Below are 11,844 nucleotides of genomic sequence, written 5' to 3' on the forward strand. Positions count from 1 at the left end.
AGTTCAAAAAATATCCCGGGGAAAAATGGACGAACAGCGCAGAACCGCCAAATTAAGATAAATTTTCTTGTTGTAAGTTTTCCGATTTCCCGCGTGTCGTATTTTTTCAAGTAAATAGAGACGTTACATATAAAAATGTAGGGCAATATCGTGTTTGACGGCCCACTGTTTTGCCGCCAAAATTTGACTCCCTAGCTTACTGAAAATTAATCAATAATAGGCCTATCTGCGCGCTGTATAAACGGATGTTTTTCTGTCGTGCGCGGTAAAATACAAAGACGAGAGATTGCGCAGTTGTGCAAGTGAAATTATATAGGGTCTAACATCATCAAGCTTAATATATAGGCCTAATCGTGTTTGGCGGCCCACCTACACGCAAATAATAGAATTTTCCCATAGCTTAGGGTGGGCCGCGAAACGCGATTATATATATAGGGTCGAACATCATCAAGCTTAATATATAATCGTGTTTGGCGGCCCACCTACACGCAAATAATAGAGTTTTCCCATAGGGTGGGCCGCGAAACACGATTAGGCCAAATAAAAAAATAAACATGTTTCACGTCCCCTCCCGCTTCCTTTTTTGAGGTTTTCTCAAATAAATTTTTATTTTTTGAAATTCAGTTATAAAAAAAAAAAAAATATGTCTAGGAAGTTGGGATGCTTTCTATAGCCTTGTTAAGATATAAGAAACATTTTAGGAAGGTTTTGTGATCATTAGAGGGGGTGTAACTCTCAGAACAACAAATAAAAAAGGGCCTCCTCCTTTTTCCAGGCATTATTATATGTACAGATTGTACGCTAAAACGGCTCTAAGTATGGGTATTTACATCAATTTTGCGATAAAAAATAGAAAATAAAAAGCCCCCTCTTCCTCCTTTTTTTCGAAAACCCGGACGTGAAACATGTTTTATTTTTTACTTGGCCTTATATATATATAGGCTTTCCAACAAGCTAAAACTAAAAATAAGTCCCCGTCCGGAGGACGAGAAAGAGGGTTTCCTTTGGGGGGGATAAATTGCGCAGCAAAAGCGGGGTTTAGAAGATTTTATGGGCTATAACAAGCTTAAACTAGAAAGAGCGGGAACATTTCGGCGGGAAACTTAAGTTTTAAAAAGGCGGGAAAATTATAAAACTGAACTTGGAGTTGCCTTATAAACAGGCCTAGGCCTATATTCATGCCGTCACAAAAAAAATTAGCATGATCAAAATATGTTGTGCAAGTGAAATTATATAGGGTCTAACATCATCAAGCTTAATATATAATCGTGTTTGGCGGCCCACCTACACGCAAATAATAGAATTTTCCCATAGGGTGGACCATGAAACACGATTATATAGGGCGAACATCATCAAGCTTAATATATAATCGTGTTTGGCGGCCCACCTACACGCAAATAATAGAATATTCCCATAGGGTGGGCCGCCAAACACGATTATATATATATATATAGGCTTTCCAACAAACTCAAACAAAAAATACGTCCCCGTGCGGAGGAGAAGAAAGAGGGTTTCCTTTGGGGGATAAATTGCGCAGCAAAAGCGGGTTTAGAAGATTTTATGGGCTATAACAAGCTTAAACTAGAAAGCGCGGGAACATTTTGGCGGGAAACTTAAGTTTTAAAAAGGCGGGAAAATTATAAAACTAACTTGGTTTTGCCTTATTTCTATGACACTATAATATATTGTGAGATTGCTCATTAATAAACCGTTAAAAATAGGACTATATCATGCCGTCACAAAAATAGGCCCCCAGCATGATAAAAATAATTATAAATCAACGCAATATGCTGCAATATAACTTGATTTTGCCTTTATTCCGTTAAGACTGCAACATAGAATATTGCTGTATGATTAAGCCAATGTAGGCTGCTTTGAAATCATTCCTAATTTTTACATTTATTCCGTTCGATAGGTACGGAATAAAGCAAATTAATCAACTGCGCTTGAATTATTATTACCTCGTATAGGCCTATATCTCATACCATACCGGCACTAGAATATCAGCATGATCATGTATAATCAACAAATATTTGCATATTCCGTTATTACTGTTACATATGCTTTGAATTGATACCGTGTTTAAAAGTTGGTAAATGACACTGATTCGATTATTCCTTTAAAGCAATTGCCTTTTTTTTTTATATTATTACAGACAAAATTTTGACGGAATAAATTGCATACTTTACTATGATTTATTCCGTCATTTTATAGCCGACACGCGAGAATAAAAGATTCATTATTATTATTATTACAAGCAAAATTTTTACGGAATAAATTGCATACTTCATGCCTAGGACTACTACGATCTATTCCGTTATTACTGTAACATGTTATGACTTGATCCCGTGTTTAAAAGTTGGGAAGTGACACTGATTCTATTTATTCCGTTAAAAGAATAAGACTGATAATTTAAAAAAACTTCCAATTGCTTTTTTTTTTTAATTATTAGGCCTACAGACAACATTTTGACGGAATAAATTGCATACTTTATGCATAGGCCTACTACTATGATTTATTCCGTCATTTTATAGCCGACACGCGACAATAACAGGTTTCTCTGGGCAAACTGTATTAATTTTCACAAAGTTACATTTCTACACATTAAACATAATATCTTACCAAACTTTTTAACAAGATTATAGGACAATATAGCAAGAAAACATTAAACAATTTAAAAACATCATCATTTTTGCTATTTGCGTATAGTGCGACCAATTTTCAGTAAGCTAGGGGGTCCAACTTTGGCGCCAAAATAGTGGGCCGTGAAATACGATATTGCCAAATGTGGCTATTCTAGAATCCATGTATTGTATAAAAGAAACCCGTATATCATGATATGGGTACAAAGTACATGATAGTACATGACAATTGACTGTTGATCATTAGTGCCGTACTATTTAATACGCTGACTTTCGTATTCGGCGAGGAGGATGATTTCGACCTCCTGGTTTGTTTACAAACAGAGAGGTAGACAAAAGACTGTTCCGCTTGTCCAAACACTCAAGTATCAGAAGGATGGTCCACAATAGCGTGATTCACGTAACATGAATAGGGATTAAAAAGCTGTCACGTAGAACCTACACCCAGGCGTATGTGTGAGTTACAGCTTTTCACAATCCTTAGATGGTTTATATACCGGCTCCATACATTCGATGTATGTACGTAGAACCATGACATGTGCTTCTATTGTCCAATTTGCCATCAAGATTTCATATGGAAACAGTTCAGACCCAGTACACGATCATGTCAGAAATTAATATTTTGTTCTGGGTCTGATTATTCGGACTAGTTGATCATGTATGACGTATATACATGTATTCCATTCTACCAGAACACGATCATGTCAGAAATTAATATTTTGTTCTGGGTCTGATTATTCGGACTACATGTATTCATGGTATTTATGAAGTGTGTTAATGTTATTGTAACCCTAACAGAACTAGGACTCACTAAAGCTCACTATTAAAAACGCTCTGTGTGCATGCATTCCATGCCCGGGACTTGATGACGCAATCAGACCAAGTCATATGGCACAAGCAAACTTCTGTACAAATTCAACTTATGCAAATGAATCAACCACAGCTCATTATAACCCAATGACATCACCAGCTCAAATTACATCCCATTGAAATACATGTAACTGATGTAAGTGGAACCAACATTACTCAAATTTCAAGGCCTTTTGTAAAAATTACAAGTTTTTCAGAGATTTTCAAAGTTTTTCTATGGAAGTTTAAGGTGTATTCAAGCTACTTGTGTAGGAAATACAAGTGGAGACAGTCAAATGTTGATGGACAAACATAATATGCATGAGCATTTTTCATAGTCCAGAACAAATTTTCTTGAAAATCCATGCACCTGATTGATCAGTTCAGTGCATGGGGTTGTAATGTGAGCAGCTCTGTGTGTACTGTTGGTTGGTGGTTTCCCAGCTGTGCAATTGAACATCATGGTGGTGGTACCTGGTGTGTTCTGTTTTATAAATAAGTGAAGGTGGAGTTGTACTCTTTGTTCATTCATCATTATTGTTGATATTAGGCCAAGTAAAAAATAAAACATGTTTCACGTCCGAGTTTTCGAAAAAAAGGAGGAGGAGGGGGCTTTTTATTTTCTATTTTTTATCGCAAAATTGGTTTAAATACCCATACTTAGAGCTGTTTTAGCGTACATACAATAATGCCTGGAAAAAGGAGGAGGCCCTTTTTTATTTTTGTTCTGAGAGTTACACCCCCTCCCCTTATTTTTTTATTTTGCCTTATTAAAGTCAGAAAATGGCAAGTAGAAGTAGTTGAAAGTTATTTTAAAGGAGAAAATTGGAAATAAAAATAAAATAATTAATTATTTAGAGATTTTCAATTTTGGACGTGGGCGGTAAACAGGAAACTAATAATCAAGTGCGAAGGGCCTTATTATTATTTGTAAAATCACACAATTTGACAAAAAAGAAATGCGGAAATTTTTTTTATTTCAAAAAAAAAAATTTTTTAGTTTTTTCCAGAAAAAATCAGTGAAAATCAGACTTTTTTCTCAAAATACCATGAAAAAAGTCGGGAATAAAAAAAAAAAAATCGCATTTCGCATTTGTTTTTAAATTTCTCGTGAGCTTTGAGACAAACCTCTTTTTTTTTTTGGCCTTATTAAGATTAAACATTTTCAAAGAGAATATTGTGCTACCTGTTAACCATTGTTTTAAATCACTTACCCTCTCTGTAGGACACAATAACTATGCTCCTCCAACCATGATGTATTATGTGTGCACATAATGGAAGACTTAAGCCAGAAATTGATGAGGAGCATTGGACTAAATGAAAGCTCTACGCTGAAGTCAGAAGAAGATGCAAGGCATAAAATACCTTTGATGCAACAAGTGAGTACCGTTACCGTATAGAAGTATGAGACTATCGAGTTATTGACTTGGGGTAGGAATTCTTGGAGGTGAGAATACTCTGTTGTTCGAATGAATGTTAAGCTGACCGTCCTTCGTACAGAGCCATACTAGAGTATACAGATTATAGGGAGAAAAACTAGGTACAATTTTTAAAATGAATTTTATGATGTTCTTATGAGAAATAGATACATCATGGTATAGTATGGTGGAAATATATATGGATTCTTTTTTAATCTGTTTCAATTTTTTTTTTCTAAAGTTTCCTCAATTTAAGAAACCATGGACACCTGTCGGACAGAAAAGCTGCCTTGTAACAAAGCTCATGAAGCAGCACAAGTCATCAAACAGCCAATTATCACCATTAGTTCAGAGAATGGTCAACAGCTATAGTAATAATAACAATGAAAGGAAGCCGTGTAATGCAAAGAATAAAGTGGTGAGTATCACATTTTTAATTCATGAAACATTTATTGATCATTTGACTGCTCAGTGGTAAGTGCAAAAGCTGCCTTGTGAACATTTGACAATTTACACACATTATGTTATATTGTACTTATAATAAACACATGAATGAATGAATGAATTATCTGCACATGGCATCTACACATGGCAGTTACATTGTACACTTTAATTCCTACTCCTGGCACTGAGCAGTCAAATTGCTAGCAAAATTCTTTTTCCCACCACTATCCTGTCATTACCTGAATAATACCAACTTAATGGTCCAACCCATCCCGAACAGTTTTGAACGATCTCCTCTGCATTTGATTTTTTGGCACATCAGACAGGCCAAAAGGTGCGGTCTATTAAATGTAATTGGTAGCCAGTGTCAGTTCCGATTGGTTCATGGTATTTTGGATTTTCAGGTCACACTGCAGACATAGGCAGTTTCTATTGCATCGATACATGGCTTAGATAATGTAACTGCAAGCATGCCCGGTTATTAAGAGCAGGTCCTAAAATAGATTTCATACCTAGCTGCTGAGCGTGACAATCGCTGGATAGTAAAGCCCCACCCCCACGTTTTAGATTCTTGAGCGCCATGGTTAAAACATTTGGGTCAACAATTCTGTGAAATTGAGACACATATTAGCAGCGTGTAGACTGATATTGGACTCTGTCATATTGACATTTAGCTTAATAAGTTACCTTTTCAGAGTCTGAATAGAGCAGCGAATGGTGACCGTGATGGTGTCGCAAGCTACATCGCTGCTCTATTCAGACTCTGAAAAGGTAACTTATTAAGCTTATTATGAGACACATATTGTTAAAAAAATCTTCCCATATAAAAAATACCCCTTGGGCAATGCGGAAAAACATTCACAATTGAAAGGGTACAAAAACATTAAATATACCCCTTCAGCAAAATGCTTAAAGAAATGATTGATTGGCATCACTGCTGTTATATGTATAAATCAGGAGGTTGTTTTATGTTTTTATGTTTACTTTTAGACTTGGTGTGCATCAAGCAATAAGCAATGTAGCTCTGAAATGGAAAGCCAAAATCCTAGGATACCAAAGAATGTGAGCATCCATGCCAGGGGGCGATGGGTCATCAAATTAGGTAAGTGGGAAGGGTAAAGAGGACTCCATGCCAGGGGGCGATGGGTCATTAAATTAGGTGAGTGGGAAGGGTAAACAGGGCTTGCATAACCAGAGATTTTCTGTTCAAAAAAATGACAGTGTGCCTAACTGCTACACCAAATGATTAACAAGCAGAAATTTAATCATAGTAGTCCATGTAAAAAGGTATGTTTAGTTGACTTCTTAGGGCCCATACCCATAAACCAGTGCACAGCCTTTCCCAGCCAAGCTGCAGCCCTACTGCAGCCACAATGCTTAAGCTCCCATTGAATGAGGGCTTTCCCAGCCAAGCTGGGGAAAGCTGCACACTAGTATTTAGGTATGGGCCCTTTGTGCTTACAATATATCAAATTTTCAGTCGGCCTAATTATGAAGCTCATGATTCATTAACATTGTTTCCAGCATACTCACTGCTGGGTTGACAACAAACTATATGGTTATACAATATTTGGACATCAGAGCAAAGTCAGAATCTACTCAGAAATTGTTTAAATTTGGTTTTTACCAATGTTACTGACTTGCTCAGTACCTAAGCTTCTTGATGTTAACCCCCTGGACAGTCACTACTGGTCATCTGACAGCATTTCTGATTGGTTGATAACTTGAAATGCTCATTTCAATAGCCTATTATACTAGGCTTTAAATTATTTATGATCAAACTTGCATTTGCAGATGATCTTATTAAGAGTATCCTTGATTGGTTCAAAATTAGTTAGGTAGTTCTCATTGGGTTTAACTAAATTTTGTTAGTTCCGAAGTTATGAACTTTTTATGGACTCAATATCTTATAATGGGCTATTCAAATTGAAATCCATACACCCATATAGAAGACATGACCTCGATCTCCCACACAAGGAGTATGAATTTCAAATGGGGTTACCTGAATGGGTGACTCCTTTGGATTATACCCCTATGTGGAAGATTAAGGTTAAATGACTTCCATACGGGGTGGATGGATTTCAAATAGATAGCCCATTGCATGTTTATGACCTTAAGGGGAGGTGTTGTTTTTCAATATAATTTCATTACATTTATACATTGTAGATATATGCAATAATCACTTATTGAAACAATCTTCTAAACAAATCTCAGCTTTCAATAAATTTTATCTGAACTTGCTTTCTTTATCACCAGATGACACCTCAACAAAACCTCTAGATCAGATGTGGGTGAAATTATGTCGTCTTTCAAAGAAAGGAGGTCTTCCTCAATGCAACTGTAAATTAAAGGTAAACTGTAGGAGCTTTTCTTTGTGGTTCTTTTTCCCCATTGTAATGGGATTTTATTAAAATTATCAATCTCATGGTTCATTTATTCAAATCTAGATGTACCCCAGGAGCGCAAAAGTCTGTTTTATAATCTATAGATGTTAGTGTTACAATGTTTTCCGCAAGTGGTGTCAGATATTTTTGTTGGGAAGTGGGACAAAGTGAATTTCAGGGGGAACTCATGTATCTAAATGCCCCATGGGACTTTTTTGCCCCAACAGTGGAACTTTTTTCCAATTTCTTATTATGATTTGGGGGATAGTCCAGGAGAGGGGAGTTGTGCCACATGATATGCCCTACCCCTTGCCCTGCCAGTCCAATACCCCAGCAAGTCATACACCACCTGGGATTGAGCCTGAGACCAGAGTTATTGCTGAATCCACATTTAGAAGTCGTATCTACATGTATCTCAATCATTGCAAGTAATTTATTCTTTACCTCGATGAGGCCAAGGTAGAATATATTTCATCTTTGACCAGGGCCGAAATCATCTTACATGTAACTATATATTTGCAGCATTTGATACTAAATGTTTTAAAGCCTTTTTATGCTGTAAGCCAAGATTTGAATATATGTTATTGAAACAATTTGAATTTTTTTGGCAAATCTTTTTAAAATCATACTTGCGTTTGCTGGGACTTTGGCAATGAAATTCGCTGTCGTAGACCAACGTCACTTCCTGCCAAAGTCACAACTACTTCTGTGGTGATGGATCAAGCGGTTTGCATGACAACGCTTTCTACGCTGTACACGTCGATGTTCTGCTGTTTGGAAATCAAGTCTTAGCATTTATTATGGGTTTCACTGCTTAGTAAGCTTTTACAAGATGTTTTCCTTCTGATACCAAGAGGTTGCTGGTCTTGAATATGACTGGTAATATCAAATATTGATCTATAAATTCCATACATTGATATCGCCATTGTGGTTCTCATGAAAGCGTGATCCAGTCGCTATGGTAATGCACCGGGGTCACCAATGTGACGTCACGTTTACGACAGCGAACTAAAAAAACAATTAGTGCTCATACTTTTCCTTTCTTTCGTCTCTTATCAGGAAAGTGAAGGTGCAATTTGGATTTACTGCTACTTGTCACAAGCAAGACAGGTAAGTAAATTGATTGATGGGTTTTTCTGTTACTGTATGTAATTAAAATCCAATTGAAACACTGTATGGGACGTTTCAAGAGATAATGTCTGCTCTTTTCATCAGCCAGATGATGGAATACTACAGTCCTGATCAGAGGAGGCTTAAAGGCATTCCTACAATGCACTATGATTGGGAAATTTGACCAATATAACCTAATTTTAGAGGCAAAGTCCCCATTGCCACACACACAAAATGGTCATTTTAAAACTGCAGCCAACGAGCTAATAGTTGAGACTTAGGACTGATATTTGATTTTCTTACAGGAAACATTCATATTGTCCCACTGCATTAATTTTATTCCTAAGTCTCGATGTTTTCAATGTTAAATAATAGGATGAAAACATCAGATATTTGCACACAATCCCAATGCAAAGTATGGTCAACTTGCCACATGTGTACAAAAACCAGACATACCAAGGTCAGAAACCCCATTGGGTCATGGGAATGTCTTTAAACATCCTCTGAGTCCTGATGAACTTAATCAAGAAAACTGTATGTAAAGTTTTAAATCTATTTTTTTCAAAATGCAGTGATTTATAGTGTGCTGGCCACAGGCATAAACCCACAAAGCCCACCACACTTGCAGCTAAGGTGCACACATCCAACCAATACCAACCACAAAATGAAAACGATGTAGTGGCTCACCACATGAGCAGCATTGTGCTGCTACTTTTGACAGATTTTTGCTTTAATATCCAAACCATTAGCAATTTAACACAAAGCTTAGATGTTAGGTGATGGACATGAATGTAATGTAGAAAACATGTGACAAAATAAGACCACGCACCTTTACCCCTCTCCATGCTGGTGTCGACTGCAGACGACAAGTTTCAATTTTTTTTCAATTTCAGAATTGTACATTTACATGACCATATTTTGAATCAGCATGAAAAATGTATTGAAATGAGTACAAACAAGTATTGGTTCAGTGGTTCTTGAGATAGCTCTTGATATTTCTAGAAAATATCTCAAAATTTGGACTTTTTATGTTGAAGCCTATTATGCCCAGCACACATAGTATTAATTTGTTTTATCTTCTATTTTGCGTAGATTTTCACAGTGCTGAAAGCTGAAGTGCTTCTGCAGGGAGCCAAATTCTATGTGCAAGGAAGGTGCCTTCTACAGGCAGATGCAATGGGGATTATAGAAACTGATAATGTTCTATCAGACAGGTGATAGACCAAAATCATCTGTATCCTAGCATGTGAGATTTTGGCGTACAACCATGCTCTTGGACCAACAATTATGTGACAATTTGGCCTATAACCATGCATGCTCTTGGACCACACTGGCACTATTCAATATTATATGTCAGCCTTAATTCGGTTTCTTGTATTCAAAATATTAGGGTGAAAATTCCATTCTGCTGCCTCAAACTACAAGGTGGAGTATACATATAGGTACATATGCCACAACCAGTGATAGTGATTGCACATGACAAGATACAGATACATAGTCCCTGAGTTAGTGGTTCGAGGCTCAGCACAGTGGAATTTTCTGTCTTTGTGACATGATCTGCTCCATTACGGACGAAGGAGGCAATTTTACATTGTAAATACAAATATAATAAGGCTATCATATTATATACTGAAAACACCAAAGGTCTAGTATACTTGGTTCTTAAGTTCTGACTTTTTGTGGTGTGTAATTATGGATTTTATTGGTTTTAATTTTTGCCTTTATCTCAATTTCAAATTTCCCAACTTTGGCTCCCATGGACCAGATCATGTCACATATAGGGTTCTGATATATTAAAGTATCATTTTCATTATAACAATGAATAGCTGCTCTATGAGTGTATGTTATCTAGTGATGGTCCTGGAGCATAGTTGTTGGTCAAAATCTCATGTGTGCTGGATTCAAGTAGTACTGGCCACAGTTATGATTATATTGACAGCACTTACAATACACTGCTATGAGAATGACATTTTCACCATTCTCTCGGTTGGTGTTGTTCCATCCATTGCTCTTACCCATTTCTCACGTCTGTCAAAGGGGACACAATCGCAAAATAGTTCCAGTTAATTTTCTCCACATAAAAAAATGCCAATTTGCTTTTCCTTTTGTAATTATTGGGAGCTTATTCCCCTGATAAGAAATTGGACTTTAATTGTTATTTATTTCATGACATGTTTTGTGATTTCCACCATTGAGTGCAACGGTAATTACCGTCCTCTTTGTGTCCAAGGACACGATATGGAACAGGCGAATTCTGGCAAAAACAACCAATGGGTTGAAGCGATAAGTGTCCCCTTTGTGTCTAAGGGCAAGATATGGAACAGGCGAATCTTGGCAAAAACAACCATTGGGATGAATCGATAAGCTTTAAGTGTCCAAAGGAACGATATGGAACAGCCGAATCCCGGCAAAAACAACAAATGGGATGAAGCGATCTAGAGCGAGTGACGTCATGTGAGCTGCCTCCAATTTGAATCTACACAGACTGAGGAGAGACCTGCTTGATTGATTCTTACTTTCTTCATATACAGACCAAGCTCATCAAAAAGAGCAGTAATGGGTATTTTTTTGCAAACAAAATATTGAAAAGTGATTTTTCTGTGACTATGGTTTTGTTGTCATTGTAAAGTTGCTTTGTTTGCCTCTGCATTGAAATGGGCTGTTCCATTTGAAAAAAACACCCCCACTGGAAGATTTTAGAATTCCATCCAAATTCAACAGTGTAAATTATACCAGATTCAACCATTTTCATTCATCAGGAGTGGAAGATTTTTAGATTCCAAACAAATTTTTAGGTCTAATTTGAGGCCAAATTGTGCAAATTTCAACTGGATTTCACAAATTTACATAATTTTAACTGGATTTCACAAATGTACATAATTTTCAGTTGGAATTTCACATAAAACTAGCCAAAATTTCCACCTAGATTGAACATAAGGTGTAACTAGAATTGTGAGATGGCAGTGAAATCTTCCACAGGGGGCGTGTGGATTTAAT

General features: G+C 36.7%; 1 protein-coding gene across 1 annotated transcript; it reads left to right on the forward strand.

Annotated features, from left to right (window-relative positions):
* Window positions 1-20: 20 nt before the first annotated feature.
* On the forward strand, window positions 21-10,421 carry LOC140157549 (uncharacterized). Its single transcript, XM_072180780.1, has 7 exons — window positions 21-72; window positions 4,717-4,870; window positions 5,151-5,327; window positions 6,344-6,455; window positions 7,610-7,704; window positions 8,797-8,847; window positions 9,940-10,421. The coding sequence occupies exons 2-7, from the start codon at window positions 4,766-4,768 to the stop codon at window positions 10,063-10,065; spliced, it is 666 nt and encodes a 221-aa protein (XP_072036881.1). The 5' UTR covers window positions 21-72; window positions 4,717-4,765; the 3' UTR covers window positions 10,066-10,421.
* The last annotated feature ends 1,423 nt before the right edge of the window (window positions 10,422-11,844 follow it).

Source organism: Amphiura filiformis, chromosome 7 (assembly GCF_039555335.1).
Source record: "Amphiura filiformis chromosome 7, Afil_fr2py, whole genome shotgun sequence".
NCBI lineage: Eukaryota > Metazoa > Echinodermata > Ophiuroidea > Amphilepidida > Amphiuridae > Amphiura > Amphiura filiformis.

Excerpts from the sequence above, each read along its gene's own strand:
- LOC140157549 (XM_072180780.1), top strand. The coding sequence starts at position 4,766 with ATGGAAGACTTAAGCCAGAAATTGATGAGGAGCATTGGACTAAATGAA. Across the intron at positions 4,871-5,150 it reads AAATACCTTTGATGCAACAA|TTTCCTCAATTTAAGAAACC; the intron begins GTGAGTACCGTT and ends TTTTTTCTAAAG. Across the intron at positions 8,848-9,939 it reads ACTTGTCACAAGCAAGACAG|ATTTTCACAGTGCTGAAAGC; the intron begins GTAAGTAAATTG and ends TATTTTGCGTAG.